The following is a 17553-nucleotide window of genomic DNA, read 5'->3' as shown; positions in this document are numbered from 1 at the left end:
CGGGGAGCTGTTGTGCCATTAGATAACTAGCTAACTTACTTGAACGCTTAACTCACACGAGCTCTGGCTTAATTTCTGAGCTTGAAGGAATAATGCCGCGTGGTTATAGCTCACTCTACCTGTGTAGGCAAAATTTGTTGTGTGTTGTACTATACATTAAGAAAAAGTACTCAATCCATACTGATGTAAGTATGAACCAGAAACCATGGTGCAACGTAACAATATTTTCCTTGCAACAACCTCACACATTCCAGCAATTCAAGGCATAATCTCTTTTCCGCATATTTCAAATTAGTATTACAAATTATCAACGGGTTGTATGAAATGTATTATTTATCTCTCTCTCTACGTCAAAACATTCCATGCAACTATACGAGCACTTGCGTTTATAGGAATAAAACATAAATATGAAGGAATACATTAATAGTGTGAATTTTATGCAAAAATATTAAAACTAAGTTTGTAAACTACATAATAAAAATAAATTTATTAAATATATAATAAATAAATAGCGTAACGCCATCTAGAAAAATATGCCGAAAGTATATAACTCAGCATTTCATTATTATAAGAATAATAGAATGACGTTTCATGGTGCACTTTGTTTCTTCCGACGGGGATTGCAAACAAATAGAAACAGAGGCACAGATAATACTAATGATAAAAGGTGTAACTTTCCTTTAGATGTGTGTGGAACGACTAGGCTGTATGTAAATAATTTTATCTAAACATTAATCGTTTTTTTTCAAACAAGCAAAGTCGCTAAACTCGAATAAACAAAGCTGTTTATTCTGTTGAGTTTATATTATACTTGAGTTTGTATATACAAAACAAATATTATTTTTTATATTATTAATTGTTTATTGTAATTTGTACGAATTGTAATTTTATTTTCTTCATATTTTAACACACTATATGATTGTCAGTTCCGCTTTGTTGAGGGTTGTGATTTATTATTTGCGGATGAGTGTGGTATTACATTACACCGTAGACAAGTGGCGCTTCAGTGTTATACTTTCTCCTTCTTTGGACCAGTTTGACGTTCATAGCAAAGTGTGCTGCATAACCATATTAAGATCACACTTATTAACCGTCACCTTCTCCGTGGCGGAATAGACAGTTCCTAGACTAGGAGACGCATTAAAGATAGTAAACCGATTCCTGTTTCCCTTTTTGAAACAACATTGTCCTCCTTCATATTTCACCCTGTACCCATTTTTTTAACCTTCCCCGTAGGAAAGGTTGTGTCCACAGTTCATTAGCTCAACTCGCGCTTGAAAAGAAAAAAAAGAAAACCCGTTCCAATTTCGGTCCATGTAATGTGAGTGTCAAAACGGGAAAAAGGGGGAAAGCACACCGTTGTCCCGCCAGCTTACCATGGGATAGAAGAGTGTAAATAAAAATCACTTCCCGGTGTTGATTTATTGCACCGTCCTATTAATCATTAGACCACGGCTCGGTGGTAGTTAACCGCGTGAACGGAGAGTTTGTAACAACTTGCGACCAATTAGTGAAAATATTACACAAAAAATAATAATCACACCCTGCAAGGGATTTTTCACTATTGGAAGGAAAAGGTGGCATGTCCTTTCCCGGAAAATGGCAACCAGTTTCCTAATCTCTCACATTTCTTGTGTTAAGAGAAAGTGCACGTTGGTCTTGTTTAGACAGTGAATTGTATGTGATCATCTCCCACGACCAAGAAGTGGCACCGACGAGGCACAAATTTAGACTGCATGCTGCTCCTCGACAAACACACCCCGACGGGACTGCTTCTTTCACGGTCGGCAAACGCAGCAGGACGCAGTTGCGCATTTCTGGGTTACGTACGCCCGGGCATACATATGTTTCATTCCGATCCCTTCTGCGCGCAATCATTGTGAAAGCTGCTCGTTACATCCAACAGCGAAACGATCACCCCGACGGTTGCTGAGGGTAAATATACTTTTAAGGACAATTAACCATAATCCTGCAGGCTAAAACCATACGACGGTAAGGTACAATCCGATGTGTGGTGTAATCCGCAAATTATGCGATCAGCTACCGTGTGTTGTATCTGGCTGGCCAAGGTGTGAACATTATTCGTGCGAGTGTGAATAGCAAAACACACTTTGCCGAGCCCGGGATGAATGGGAATGGAAAGATCAACAACCACTCGTGTGAGCGATGTTTGCTATTGTAGCGAAATGGACCTTTTCTGCACACGGAATGGGACAATAGCTTACATCGAAAGCTATTGAATCATTTCCCGGCCCTCGATAGGCAAGTGTACCGTGGTGAGAACGATGCGTTGCACATGGGGACGCCAACCTTTGCAATGGTAAAATGTCAAGCAATTTGATTTGCATTCAATTTATCGTAAAGAAATTCTTCAATGAATTAAGCTTGCATCCCGATCAATGAATGATCGGATGCACGGTAAATCAATATTTTTGTTGAAGAAACACGTCTATCAAACAAACAAACAAAACATTTATTGTCCTCGTTCGTGTCCAATAAAAGTATGTTTGTATGTTTTCTGGCAACACAAAACACGTCCAGGAGCGATAGGAAAATAATAGCTTTTGAGTGTTTCTTCTCATCTCTCCCACACGGGGGTTGATCCTTTTTTGGTAGCATCGCAAGAAGAAAGTATGTCGTACGACGATCGGAAACCCGGGAGAAAGCTAAAACCAGCGCAGATCACCAGCAAGGGATTAGCTAACAGCGTCCAAAACAAAAACACGTACGGATTAACATTCTTGCTCATTCTTTCCCTTCCCAAAAAGGATCTCATCCTATCTGATGACGAAACGTTTCTTGTCTTTACCGTTGTGCTTAATTTTGCCACTGACCCATAAAGGGCTGCCCGGGAGTGAGAGAGAGAGAGAGACAGAGCGAGAGCCCTTTCTGGACGATCGGTTTCCCTTTTGTCCGGCCGAAACGTGGCCGGAAATGTCTTGGAATAGATAAGCAAACAGAAAACACGACCATGTTCTGTCACCTCGATTAGTGATCTTATCGGAGTGCAAATATTCATGCTACTCCGGTGCTAATTCTGCTACCTCCTGGAAGGTGCGAGAGAGTACTTTATCTCCGAAACCGAACGGAGTACGATCGCATCTGTGGCCCCGAATTGGCAGACCGATCAAAATGGTTCGAACATCTTGATAGCGTGGCTTACGCTACAAATCAACACCTCTGGCAGGATCTGGCAGTACATGCTGTTTCCCTGTCCTCGACACGACGACCTCACTTTAAGCTCACTTTAAGGCTAAATGCAGACAAACGCCAGAAACCCCGCAACCGGGAGTGTGTAATCTGATTTTTCCCTCTAACCTTTGCACCCCATTTGGTTCGTGGATGATTTTCCAATCATGCTTTATTTCCTTCGCATTCGTTTGCCCCTTCTCCCAAACTCTCCCTAACGAATGAATAAATCTGAAGTATTGTATTACCACATTACGCTATGGAGACTCCTACCGGGGAGGGGTGTTAAAAAAATGGTTCCCAACCTTGGATATCCCACACCAAAGCCACTTGAATTTATCTATTAAACTAAGCAAATAATTATCTCTCCTGGGGTTTTTTTTCGGAGGAGAACAACAAACCGGCAAACAAAGGGTCCGCTGTTTCTGCACCGTAGAAAGAACAAACCCGCACAAGAATGTTAACTTTAATTGGCCATCCAATTAAATCAATTAATAGCCAAACGCCAAGGTGCCTTTACGTTTGTGCCATGTGCCAGCGTTTAATCCACCACGTGTGGCGTTACTAGATGGCGTTGCTAGGCAGGATGTTGCTAGCAGGATAACGCACCTGTCGGATCTATGGTGGTGGGTTGAAAGATAGGGCAATGTGATGAAATTGCTTTATTAACAGCGAAAGGCGTGAAAGCTTCTTGTAGAGAGGTTGTGTTTGACTGGGTACGGTGCGTATTTGAACGTAATTCTACACTTTAGAAGTGTTGTTTTTCGGCCAATATAAAGAGATTTTTGTTAGCGTGTTTTTTAACAATTTAAAATGATGATTGGTTGAAAATGATGATAAAATATTCCACTACTTTGTACTAAAAGACCATAAACTTATTCTCATTCTGAGTCTTATAGGAGGAGTGAGTTTAAGGCTAAGCTGAGCAGACATCACGCTCAAAGTTTCTAATTTGTCTCACGGCTAGTTTGCGGTTGATTTGAGGTTAAAAATTCAGTTCTTTTTAACAAATTTTAATACCATTTGAGTACTTTTAGCTTTCATCTCCTTGTACTATGTTGTTATTTATTTGCTTCCCAAAAAAGGGTAAAACATCGGCAACTCTTGTTTTCAACGCGCCTGTTGTCTGAAAGATTTGTTGCTCCTGGTAACCGTACACTGCTTTGATGTCTCCCGTTCAACATCACGATGTCGCTGAGGGAGTGTTGAATGAAGCTAGAACCGACCATCGCACACCTTCACCACATCCCAAACTAACCCGCCAACGTCCCGGAACGACACGATGTTAGTCCGCTTAGTCTCGATGACGGACGACCTGTTCCCGTAATCTGACCCAACACGGGTGGAAAAAAAAATCCTCCCGGAACGAATCGTCGACCGACGAGTACTTTCATTTCCCCCAGTTATGTCGGAACATCCGAACAAAAACCGGCCACGAGATGACAAGCGTTTGAGGTGCACAAATCGTAGATTTGTTTAATTAAAATCGGATTCCCTTGGCTGGCGTTGTTTGGCGCTGGTTAGCATCTTTTGCACAAATTAAGTCTCCTGAGAATTTGAAGGACGTGTTGTTCCGGCATCGAGAGTGGATGAGCAAATTCTCTAGTCGCTCTTTTATGTACCATACGCTATCTCAAACTGCATAGACCGGTTCACACTATCCGCTTGGCGATGTAGACACGACCACTGGCATGCCTGTGTGCTATGTCCGTGATTCTATGGCCGTGTGAAATGAGGTGTTAAATTACGGCCAAATCCTCTTCTGCTACGTCTACAACAAGCGGCAGCGGGAAGGGAGCAGATCAGGATTCGGGAAAGGTGTTAGGACGAATCAAATGACACGGACCCTCGGGCGATGCGAGCGATTCTGTCATTCGTTACTCTTGACGCTCGGCGCATCATCGAACAGCGGTGAGATTGGCCTCAAGAAGATCCAGGTGAGCTTTAAATGTGTTGCCGGATGTCGTCATCGTTTAATAAATTTTAATAAATAAAAACACCGTGAAGGTTGTGCATTTTAATAGAGATTCCAAAGTATTTACATATTTGTTTAATATTATTGTTGCACATTTAGTTTAAAAATTTACCAGATAGTTGATTGTACATAGCTAACATAGCAGTAAAACAATAAATTGTTACGATTTTCTATTTTCTCCACTATTCTTCAATTATTTGACAATATTTAAAGCGCAAAAGTAACACTTATATGAAACATTTTAAGCATGATAATTAATTCAAGTAAGAATTGAGTCTGAAGATCTTCAATTTTGTCTGTTTAGGATGATAATCAATTTCAGTGATAATTATCTTTAATATTCATCCAGCATAGAATTTCATTTCATTTTGATCCTTGACCCAAAGTAATCCTTCATCTCTGTTTGTTCGATCAGACAATAGAGTTCCCTTCAAGTTACATTACTTTACAGTAACTACCCAAAAATCATGGTTTGGTACATGTGATCTGACTCTATTTAAGTGGTTGTGTACATATAATTACGCTACGTACTGTATGAGCCGATCCAATGGAAGGAGATGAAGGATGACTTTCACACTATCCAACCAGAAGAACTACTTATCGATCTCTTGAGTGTTTATTATGATACTAATATCCTATTGTGAAAGAAGGTGTCCTCATGATCTTTGATAACCTGCTCAAAAAAAAGACAGGTGAATACTAAAATGGTGGACATTTTTTAATGTCCTCTTGGTATCAGAAATTAAGAATCCAGGAATTCCAAGAAAAGGTATTGGAATTTATTTTTTTATTAGAACGACCTGGCCGTATCGACTTATTTTACCACGTAGCCGGATAGTCAGTCCTTGCTACGGGGGATTGGCCCGTATGGGATTTTGGTCCGGTCCGTTCGTGTGAAGACCGGCGCCGCTAACATCATGCCACCGGGCCGTCCCCGGTTCTTGGAATTTGTATTTTGAAGGATTTTGGAACGTTTCAACCGGACGGGGATTTTAACGAACCTGGTGAGTTGATAGTCCTTTTTATGAATTCTTTGAAGAAACAACGGAGTTGGACAGAGATGCGTGATTAGACTATGTGGGCTAGTACAGTATTAGTTTCCATCAAATTCCCTTTATACATTCACATTCTACTATTGCACCGTCGGTAAATTCAGAATTTTGACCTTCAACTGACACTGCTACTATATTTACATTTATATGATTTCGTATTGTTTGTTTACTTTACTCGCGTCCTCCAACTCTCCAAAGAATGCACAACCTTGCCAGAACAACGCAGGACTAATGACCTTTTCGCCATTCTGCCACGCTTGCATTTGCACAACGCTCCCTAATGAAGATGTACCAGTAGCTTTCTCGATTTCACTGAAATTCCATTGTTTTGCAAAGCATTACAATGTTACACCATTTCGAGCCGCGTTCCTGTCCAGAGGTCGTTCAGTGCAAGACTTCTTGTTCATCTCACATTCCCATATTACCGCTCGGGTAGACTTTTGCCCCAATCAGCAATATTTTGCGTGTCGTGCAGAGTGTCAATCTGTGTTTTGGAAGCCCCCGGGGCTCGGCTCGTTGCGTTCCCGCTTCAGCGATCAAGCGCGCATTGTAACATAAACAACCTTAGCTCCCTCAGTTTCAAGATCGTTTTGCGGAGTGGCGTCTTCCGTCGGGTTCGCGTGTATTTCTTCAGTGTGTGCAAAAGTGGCAATAAATGGGAAGAATGAGTGTGAGGACGAGAGGGGAAGGAGGGGATTGCAGACTTTAGATTGGAGGGAATCGGATCACGTTCTACCGAGCGCAGTGGAGTCGTAAACGGGAGACACTTCACCGGCAATGGTTTGCTCCCACGATAGTGTTCGGGCGCTGAAGTTGTGAGCGGATACACGATCGTCATTGGATATGTCGTTTGTTGTGTCTCCACAATGACGATTTCTGATGGGTGTGATCCAGAATTTTATAATTACTTGAGGAAGTCTCATAAGGCTAGCACACAAGTGTCCTTCAAAATAGTCCCTTTACCTCTCAGAGATCCACGTATTATAAAATTTTAATCGTAACATGTAAGAAATATCTTTTTGTTCACAACATTCTCACCTTAAACCCCAACACATCGCCGTCTGCAAAATGGCAACCAATTCGCTGACTTGTTGGATTTTTCCTTCCTTCGCCGTAACCGTTCTCCCGCACCTTCTGCATTGTGCCGACCTTCACAACACAGTGCCAAAGTCATGGTGTTTCATAATTTTAGCACAAATAACAAACAACAGTAACGATCGTGGCAGCAAAACGTTCAATTTCGGTGCACTTGATCGCGTTCCGAGTGCGATTGGTGACACGTATTTGAAGGGCAGTTCGGAGTTGTTCGCAACGTTCATGTCAGTACTTTGAGAAGTACAGGTGGAAACCTGGAAGACTGCGTTGGTTGTCTGCTCAGCAAGGGAAAAATCGTAACCGAACGAGTAATGTGACGCCCCTGCTGGGGTTTTTGTGTGTGTGATTCGACAGGTTTTTAGACGTTTAAACGGGTACGGGAAAAAGCATTCTACTACTTGGATGGTTATTTAGGGTACGTTCGGGTAGCGCGCAATAACGTTCGCCTACTGGGCGAAAATTTGACTCCTGGTCTAGCCCGCATGCAACTGGCACTGTCAATAAAGCGGGAAGACTTCTTTCCGTGTTCTGTTGTTTGGAGTGTGTTCCAAATGGCGTTGTCGCCGGGTAACGGGACTTGAAATCCGCCATACGTTGCGCAATTTACCAAAAAAAAAACCCCCAATTTAACGATTGAGGACAAACGCTGCGTACGATGAGTCTTGTTGAAGGTGCTTCATATTGCTGAATTACGCATTTGGACACGGGTGAGCTGGGTATTATTTCGTGCTCCAGGAATATTGTATCAGTTAGAATGTTTTATTCTTCCTAAGGCACGAAGCCGAGGGGAATAAATAGCACAGGGAGATGGATAGGCCACACCCTTTCGGCAAGGCGAACCGGAAACGGGATGGGGAACTCGCAACCCGGAACATCAGCCATATTGCGCAAGACTGGTTTTTCTTGCTTGCGTTGGATTATTACAAGGCAGCTGGACGGAACGGAAGATGTGAAGAAGTGCTAAAATTATGTTCACTTTCGGGTGGCCTTCCGTGGCGAGATGTGGCTCCTTCCGTTAGTATGGAGACTTTCCAGCCTGGAATCTCATGCGCCGTCGTCATACGTGCTTATGAATTGGATGATAAATCAATGTGAAGAAATGTGAGCCGTTGAAACCGCCACTTGCCGTTACTCGTGACAGTTAATGAGTTTCGAGGGCCAACCCTGCCCATAAGGACTGGATGTAATCAAGTCATACGCGCGCGCGTGTTTATGTGGGATTTATTAAACACAGCTCACAAACTCATTTATCCAGTTAATAAAGTGTTATGGGTGGATTTTAACAATACGGCATAAAACACTTCCCAAAAGGTTGGCGTTGACCGTTGACGGTGGCATTAACGGCGACCTTTGCGAAACTCTTCCTCGAACGGATGATGCGGATGGCCGAAGCTGAACGACTCCGGACAGATGCGGCCATTCCGTTCGAGTGCTGCAAGCTGTTGTATATCTTCGTCGTCCAGCTCAAAGCCGAAAACATCGGCATTGGAAGCAATGCGCTGTTTGCTGACGGACTTCGGTATAACCACATTGCCCAGCTGTATCTGGTAGCGTATCAGCACCTGTGCCGGAGATTTGGCGTGTTTCTGGGCGAGCTTTTGTACGACACGGTCCTCCATCAGGATGGGGTCGTCCTGTTTAACCCAGGGCCGTGCCGGCGATCCGAGTGGACTGTAGGCCGTTATGGTGATGCCTTGCGCACGGCAGAACTCACCCAAACTGGTCTGGTGCAGATAAGGATGGCACTCGATTTGGTTGGTAACTGGAGCGATTCGTGCCACGTTCAAGATGCGCTGTACTTGTTGGACGTTAAAATTCGACAGTCCAATATTGCGCACGAGACCCGCCTCGACCAGACGCTCCATTGCGGGCCAAGCGTCGACGTAGTCCACGTCGGAAAAGTGGACACGTTTGCCATCCGGGCGTAGCGGGAATAGTACGTCACCTTCGCGGTATGCTACCGGCCAGTGGATCAGGTACAGATCGAGATATTTGAGGTTAAGATTGCGCAGCGTAACCTGCAGGGCACCTTGCACCAGGTCCGGTCGGTGATATGTGTTCCACAGTTTGCTCGTGACGAACAGATCCTCACTAGAAAGATAGTGTAAAATTAACATCAGAGCTTGTCGCAACACCAGGGTGACGTATTGCTCTAGGCAGCCGTACCGTTTGACGTTTCCTTGGGAGATTTTGGCACCAATACCAGCGCCTACTTCATGCTCGTTCTCATACACGTGAGCACAGTCGATATGGCGATAGCCGACATCGATTGCATCTTTTACCGCTTGAGTGACCTGCCCCGGAGGTGACTGAAAAGAAAGATGAAAAAATCAACGAATGTGCTCCACAGGTTGAACGGGCTTACAGGGTTAACTTACATTCCATGTGCCTAGACCAACAACTGGTATGGGAGTTCCATTTTTGAAGAGTACAGTTGGAATTTTGGGCGCCATCGAAATTGGTAACTTATTTGTAGTTGACTAACTGAGAGTCTTAACTCGCCGCAGGTTGTAAGACGACTGAGGTTGGACTGGTGCAACAGATGTAAATATGGCGCAATGCCAAGCTCTGTTGGCAAAATTACTGACAAAACAACATTGGTGACGTATTGATGATGCGCAAAGCGAGTTATTTAATGTGTCTCGGTGGATTGTGACACTGAGGTATGTTTACATGAATTTTAAGATGTGTGCAACAAATTGACGTCAAGTCTCTATAATTGAATTACTTTTCGAAACCGGCTAAGACGAATAGACATATTTATCTTATAATTTTCAATCTCAGGATCCAATTCTAAGGATGTAATTTTTTTAAATGTACTAATGACATTGAAATAAGTTAAGATTATTTAATACAATAATCTATAACGCAGCCATTTCTTTTTGCACGCCAATAAGCGCCCATTTGGCTCCAATAAGCGCCCATTTGGAATTGACATCGTTCTTGTGATGTATTTCAGAGCAGAAAATTGTAGTTCATTAAAATAATCACATTGGGCGTGTATCACTTTCCAAGTTTGCCCAAGGCTCTAGCCTCGAACCGCATTGTTTTGTTACACACCGTTTGAGCCCCCACTGCAAACGGAATATATTAAACAAAACTAACAACATTACAGCTGTTTCGCTGGCATCGCTTCCGGATTGATGGAAAAAATAATAGCATAATAATTTGTATGATTAAAATTATAAACAAGCTGCTGCACGAAGGGTACTACGCTCCGAAGAATGCAACTGAAGTACAGCATCCTTAAACTGGGCGGAGCTAACACACAAAGCAGTATCCTTTTGTTTGTACACCGTCCGCTTTCGCCATCTCACTCGGGAGTTGCGAAAAAAAACCATTGCACAACATGCGCAGCATGGAAAACATTGTCATTACCATGGTAACCGTTTAACGCACTGCTTCGGTGCAGTGTTTGTTAGGTTGTTGTAGAGTTTAGTATAAAGGAATTTAATACTTTTTAATGGATATTGTTTAATTTCTTAGTAGTATTTTCGGTTATAAACACTAATTGTACTTGAAATAATTTCTAAAAAGGTGACATTTTTCATTAATTTGAGAAACACTGGGTTTCTATTCCCTTGTGCATTCCGCACCATTTTCTTCCTTTATTTTGAACATATTTTATCATTCACTCTTCTTAAATTCTCTCTCTCTCTCTCTCCTTTCCTCCCTCTATGCTCTCAGGATTTTTCTTTCGCACATCCGCAGGCACATTTATGCTGAGCGACATAAAATTGTTGTAAACTGAACCGTCACAACTGAGTCGGAACATCGAAAAGGAACGGACGACAAGGCATGTGCGCAACTGCCAAAAGCGAGACGGAACGATTGGGTTTTGCAGCGGTCAGGAGATTGCAAAAGGAGCGCTCGGGCGGGTTGTGGCCAACCCTTAGGAGGTGCCTGAATACCGTGTTCTTTATGCGTTTATGAATGAAGAGCCACCGGACGAACCCGGGAGAAAGGAAGAACCCGTGGACAGGGTAGCATAAGAGTAGCTAACTCCCTTTTTCGTTTTCGGAGGTGCGGTCTTTGGCTCAGTATGCAATTTCGCGTCGATCGGTGCGGTTCCAGTCGCGTGCGGCGGTCACATTGTTCCAGGGTGTTTGATGAATGAATGCACTAATTAGTGTGTGGTGTAAAAATATTATACACTATAAAATAGTGTCAGTGAGAGGATGTGATTAAATTGTGTGTTTTTTTATAAAGAATCAAATATATCTTAAATTATTTAAACAATATAACAAAGTGTATGTGCCAGTGAATTAAGTAACATGTTCAAATTATTGTGCTAATGGTTAATCATGCGAGAAAACAGTTAATTCATAACATAACAGAAATTAAGTTGTGAAAGTTTATTGTGCATTGAGGTGAACCAATCTGTTAGCAGTTAAGTGCAAGTCAAAAACAATGGATACCTCAGGATTATCCCCCTTAGCCGATCTGGACTCTAGCTCCGGTGGCTCGGATGGCGTCGGCGGATTTAATCATGGACAAAACATTTACATGTCCCAAGGAGGTGTGTAGAGCAAAGAAATAATTTGTTGAAATAAGGAAATTTGAGCAAATCAAATGTCAAATTAGTCACTCAATTGAATCCTGCGTTCCTGTCCGTAGTTTTAGAAAATTTGTTTCTTTTTCAAATGTTTAGGTTTTCTATTCGTAATATCGGTAGAATTTTGATATTTTTTTAGTTAATCCAAAGAGCTACTCTATCTTGTTTTGAGTGTTATGCGTTTTTATCAAATTTACGCTTTTCTAAATGTAATCCCTTTATTCATGATTATATTCTTCTTTCATCATGAATTCATGTATAAGTTGTTCACTTTTATAATATTTACGTATGTATAGCCTATATTCTGTGGTTTTTAGTTTTATTTTCATGTTTTTAAGTTATATCCATCATTTTAGCTTTTATATTATAGACCTGAATTCTTTTTGTAGAATTTTATTATGTTTTACAATAACTTTCTTAGTTTGAAATTTTTTTGACATCTTAGTTTGATTAATAATTATTAATCTTACATTAAAAGATAATAAATTCTTTGCATTAATACTTCATCGGTCTCGATCAACATTTTTTAGCAGATATGATCACAAACATTTACCAATCAATTGTTAAATAGAAATTGTTTTGTTGTCTTCCAACGAGTCTTCAGTAATGCTGGTAATTGGTAATATAATAGTGAAATTTTTTCACATTTTTGCTTTCCATCGGCAGCGATCTGTCAACACTATTATTCCACTAATTATGTTGCTCTGATTCCCCGTTCCATCGCACGTACGATCGGACGACGACATTGTACCGCGCGTGTGTGTGCCACGCTCGCTGTTGATTTTGTTTTTGTTTAATGAGTTCTTACTTTGAAATGCGATTCCACGCTAGCGATCGACAGGCTTTACTACCAGACAGACGAGCGGTCAGAACCGTTGCCGAATGTAAATAAACTAAGAGCGAAAGCGAATACAGTAGCGCAGCTTCCAGCGGTGGTACTATGAGAATGGTTAATGTACATATGTGGCTGAGAGGTACACGAGTATGCTAGAGAGCATTAAACATACAAACATACAGTGCGTGCACGTACAGTTCTCGGGCCGAAGCTGCAACAATTGGACGATAGTTTCGCAGCTTTTTTTCTTGTTAACCCCACAATAAGGAAATCGCCGAGCCACACCGCAATTCCTTTCTTGCCCTTGGGTGATTGGCGAATTGGTAGTTTATGGATCGAGTTTATGTCTTAACTGGAGTGTGTTCAAAACTGGAAACCAAACAACCAACACGTGACTAACTTGCGATAAACATTGCCGCAATCGGAACAATCGGTCACTTCCGGCGGAGATGCAAACAAATGGCACTGCTTCCGTTAGAGGATATCATTTCCGCTGAAACATGATCGAGTTTGTGGTTGGTGTGTTGAGGTTGTAATGCGAAAATTTCTGTCTGTTATTTCCTGCCTTAGTTGCAGTGATAACAAATGTTATGTTTTGTCAGACTGTAATTTCACTACTGTTTTCTAGTACTGATTCCAGATACCTGCGACTATTAAAGTGTGCAGCAAAAAGCAATTTATCGTACAAAATCAGTTATTTCTTAGGATCATGATATCGATAATCAGGGCTCTGTAAATGTTTAATTTTTTTTTAATTTTGTTAATTTCTGACTCATGTGCATGGTCATTTTGTTAATAACTAACGGACCGATGATGAACTGGAGCTGGAAACGGTTGTGCAAAATTTTCTGATTGAATCTCAGCCAGAAACTCCTGTTACTGATATCTGAACTCCATCTACACTATGCTAAAGTATTCTTCACTCATCTTTGATATGATCCTCCAGTTCCTTGAAGGCTCTAATCGGTCGCCACCAGTGGTCACACTTTGAATAAACTCCACATCAACTGCCTAGATAATTTTTTTATTGCTTTGCTGGAAAATTTGGAGTCGCCTAACTTTCAGGAGCCCTATGCACTACTGGTGACAATTTTCTTCCGGGACTCTTTTCGCCCCAAACGGCCATATTTCGTCTGTCGTTAATTTAATCAGGTACTTCGGGAAATCCGTTTTAAGGGGGTCCCTTAAAACTTTTTCTATTTAGCCAGAATTGACCGAACAGTTTGAGACTCCAAGACTCATTCAAAACTTGGCACCAGGCCTCGTCTAATGCATCGTTTGTACTTGCTCTTCGATTAATTTCTGCGTCTTCCATGTCGCGCTTCTTGAGAAGCAATACTCCGATCACTGTCAATTTGTTACCACAAAATTTATGTAAGTGTCTAAGGAATCTGAGATAGCTTTGTTCATACAATAAACTTAGTTCTTGAGAAACACTGCTTGTCTAAAAATATGTACTAAATGTTTATATCAAACAACGGAAACAGAAATATTAAATGCAGTCCTAAAAATCTAAGATTAAAGAAGGTTTTTGAGCGAAAAATTCGTTCTACGAATGAGCAGAGATAGATCTAAAATGAATGTTTTCGAGATAAGAAAAGGATGCACATACTTACATGCTTATCACGCATTTCAAGGACTTTGGGAGTCCTTTGAAAGGTCATGGATTGAATACCGTCGTCTCTCCATTACCGTGGTCTTTCTGGTAGAATCATCAACGCCATTCACTTCACCTCTATTTGGGTAGATGCGGCAGAAACGATCTTACCAGCCGGGTCGTCTAGTGTCTGGAGGATTCTAATGATTCTGTTATCCAAACTTCCACCGGTGCCTGGGGAGTTGTTGCTAGATAATTGAGGTCTTCATATAACTGATAAAGCTCGTCCTAGGAGCATATCGCCTATAACGTCCTACATCCTAGCTGAAAAAAAACATAGATTAAGGATTAATTTGAAGGTTTAAAGGTTTTCCAAAGATTTAATATCAGCTTCAATTTCACTGAATAGACGAAGAAACAAGAGGTCTTGGGGTAAACCTCGATTGGACCCTCATTTACCGGGTTGTTTATTGAGCTATGGGTAACTAAACTCATGTATAACCATGTATATATAACGAAAAGATACCTGATATAACATTTAAGGATAGTAATAGTTAAATAAGTTTTAGATTTAAAATTGCTCGTGTGACTCTCACTAAACTTTGCTCTAATGTGCTGTGTCTTGATCTTTTCAGCATACCGTGACAACCAAAATCCGATCAAGACGCTCTTTTTCTCGGAAAAGCTACAAGAGTTCACCGACAAGGAACAATACCATCAGGACCGAAAGTTTCACGACAACAACTACAGCCACATGAAAGTAGGACCCCAGGCACAGGTGCAGCACGCGGGCGACATTATTTACTACGCGAGTGAGTGTCGTGAAGTGCGTGGGTTTTTGTCCCGTTGAAAAGATAACTTCAATGTCCAATGTTCCTTTGCAGGTAAACCCATCAGTGAAGGATCGCCGGGTAGTGTGCTGGTGAATGGGAGTAGCACCAATGGTAGCACCGGAAGCAATGGCAGTAGTCTCCTGTCCGTCCCGAACGCTTCCATGGGTGGCGTTGTCGTCCCGAACGGACTGCCGTCGTGTGGAGCGTTGGCACGGTCAGACAACAACAACAGTTCCTACCTGCAATCGTTGCAACCTCCTCCACAGCAACAACAACCCTCCTCAGCAACCACCGGACATCCGCTCACCAACGGAACTGGTGATCTGGAGCGCAAGTGCTTCAGCTTTAGTCCCGATCAGATCCAGTGCATGTGTGAGGCCCTGCAGCAGGAAGGCGATCTGGAGAAGTTGGCCACCTTTCTGTGGAGCTTATCGCCGACCGATCTGATCAGTGGCAACGAGAGCCTGTTGCGGGCTCGTGCCCTCGTCGCCTACCATCGCGGACTCTACCATGAGCTGTACGCCGTGCTGGAGTCGCACTTCTTCTCACCGAAGTACCACGCCGATCTGCAGGCACTCTGGTTTAAGGCGCACTACCGCGAGGCGGAAAAGGTCCGGGGCCGTCCGCTCGGTGCGGTGGACAAGTACCGGTTGCGCAAGAAGTACCCGCTGCCGAAAACGATCTGGGACGGCGAGGAGACGGTGTACTGCTTCAAGGAGAAGAGCCGCAACGCGCTGAAGGATTGCTACACCCGCAACCGGTACCCGACGCCGGACGAGAAGAAGACGCTGGCAAAGAAGACGGGCCTCACGCTGACGCAAGTGTCCAACTGGTTCAAGAACCGTCGCCAGCGGGATCGAACACCCCAGAGCAGTCGACCGTAAGTGTGCTCATGTGCAACATGTGTGTGTGTGTGTGTGTGGGAAAGCGTAACTTGATGCCATCGGTCCGGAAATGGCCACTGGACAGTTGTTTTTGCGCAAAAACCAAGCCGCTATTGCATCGTTGTCCACGTCTGGACAACTCGGGCCCTAAAGAAATAGGTTTGGTAGTTCCTGGAGGTGGACATAATGTGCCTAGGCATGGTTGTAACGAAGTTTTTAAGGATAAAAGGATCCTAAAACACATGTTTTCACTCTCGGTCGGGATGGATGCGCTTGTCTGTTCGGTGTTGGACGGACCAGGATTCCGAAAGGAACGCTTGGAAGTTTTAGATCATTTGCCTTTTATGTACGGCAATCCCTCGGGATGCCGAGGGATCGATCCGTGTAGGACAATAAATTATGACGTCAAGGGTTTTTTTTTGGCTGGTTGCTCATTAACGATGCAGTGTGCCCTTTTCGGTGTGCCTCGAGAATTGCCTGAAGGGCGTGAAGATATCCTTTACGAGTTTGAATGCTGGAAGGAGCAGGATTTTGTGTTGGGATTTTTTTACGGCATGATGCTTGACACTGCGCAGAAGGACTTGTACTCATTAATTGGAAAATATTGAAGCGTTCCTGCATGATGTGTGCATGGTTGACCGATTTTAGTGGCTCAGTAACAGTTTAAAAACCCGACCCGCCCGGAGATGAAAACATACGATAATGGGTGTACCGGAGTGGTGTTCTTCGCACCGCACCAACTGCGCTCATCGTTTTCCGCCGGCGGCATCGTATTAGCCGAAATTAAGATGCAAAAGTGCTACCTTTATCCCCAAAATGCACCCTTTCGCACCGAACAGAGGGGTCTTAAAGGTGCCGCGCACCCGGTTCACGCCTAATGGTCGTGCCTAATTATGGTGCAACCGGGAGAGATCGCAAACGTTCGTTGAACTTTTGGGTTGGATCTCGCGATTTTGATACGCCGAATTGATCATCGTGTGAGAACGTCGGTTTGGAACATTTGAAGATTTTTGATCTTATGTTTGGTGAACTTCAAACTTTTGACAGTGCAACAATCAATCTTTATCGTTCACTTTCTCTCTCAACCCCACTCTCTCGTTCTCGTTCGCAGCGATCTGATGATGTCGGTGCTGCCGGTCACACCGGACCAGATGGACGGTAGCTATCAGCGGCTGTTTAATGTGGCCAATTACGGACCCGCGCACGGTTATCACGCAAATGATATGTACGCGGTGCAGTAGGCAAACGGAGACGGTACCAAAGCCCGGACCCAGCGTTAGCGGCAGCACTTTTCCGGAAGGCGTTCGCGTGCGCCCATTTGAATGGCAGTGGTGATCCTCGTGTGCAGCGATTTCGACGCCGGGTGATCACACTTTGTGATAGGTTCAATTTTATTCGGCTGGTGTTGTGTTTTGCGTTTGAGGTTAGTTCTCCGCTGTGGTCTCTCACTTCCGAAGGAATTATCTGTAAATAGCAGGGAAACGAACGATGACTGGCGTGAGGCGTATTGTTTCTTTTTTTTTATTTAATGAGAGAAC

At 43.0% G+C, this 17553-nt stretch overlaps 2 protein-coding genes across 2 annotated transcripts; one reads left to right on the top strand and one right to left on the bottom strand.

The window, feature by feature from the left end:
• Positions 1-8648: 8648 nt before the first annotated feature.
• LOC128708846 (aldo-keto reductase family 1 member B1-like) lies at positions 8649-9764 on the bottom strand. Its single transcript, XM_053803828.1, has 3 exons — positions 9690-9764; positions 9478-9620; positions 8649-9402 (listed from the first exon to the last, which is right to left on the bottom strand). The coding sequence occupies exons 1-3, from the start codon at positions 9762-9764 to the stop codon at positions 8649-8651; spliced, it is 972 nt and encodes a 323-aa protein (XP_053659803.1).
• A 1957-nt stretch (positions 9765-11721) lies between these two features.
• LOC128719213 (protein sine oculis) lies at positions 11722-17256 on the top strand. Its single transcript, XM_053812836.1, has 4 exons — positions 11722-11830; positions 14934-15110; positions 15183-16011; positions 17127-17256. The coding sequence occupies exons 1-4, from the start codon at positions 11722-11724 to the stop codon at positions 17254-17256; spliced, it is 1245 nt and encodes a 414-aa protein (XP_053668811.1).
• The last annotated feature ends 297 nt before the right edge of the window (positions 17257-17553 follow it).

The sequence above is a fragment of the Anopheles marshallii genome, chromosome 2 (genome assembly GCF_943734725.1).
Source record: "Anopheles marshallii chromosome 2, idAnoMarsDA_429_01, whole genome shotgun sequence".
NCBI classification, from domain to species: domain Eukaryota; kingdom Metazoa; phylum Arthropoda; class Insecta; order Diptera; family Culicidae; genus Anopheles; species Anopheles marshallii.
The sequence above is the reverse complement of the archived record's forward strand: the minus strand, read 5'-3'. Positions and strand labels throughout refer to the sequence as shown.

Coding starts and splice junctions, on each gene's coding strand:
- LOC128708846 (XM_053803828.1), bottom strand. CDS start 9,764: ATGGCGCCCAAAATTCCAACTGTACTCTTCAAAAATGGAACTCCCATA. Junction 9,621..9,689: donor TTGGTCTAGGCACATGGAAT/GTAAGTTAACCC, acceptor CTTTCTTTTCAG/TCACCTCCGGGGCAGGTCAC. Junction 9,403..9,477: donor TCCCAAGGAAACGTCAAACG/GTACGGCTGCCT, acceptor CTATCTTTCTAG/TGAGGATCTGTTCGTCACGA.
- LOC128719213 (XM_053812836.1), top strand. CDS start 11,722: ATGGATACCTCAGGATTATCCCCCTTAGCCGATCTGGACTCTAGCTCC. Junction 11,831..14,933: donor CATTTACATGTCCCAAGGAG/GTGTGTAGAGCA, acceptor TGATCTTTTCAG/CATACCGTGACAACCAAAAT. Junction 16,012..17,126: donor ACACCCCAGAGCAGTCGACC/GTAAGTGTGCTC, acceptor TCTCGTTCGCAG/CGATCTGATGATGTCGGTGC.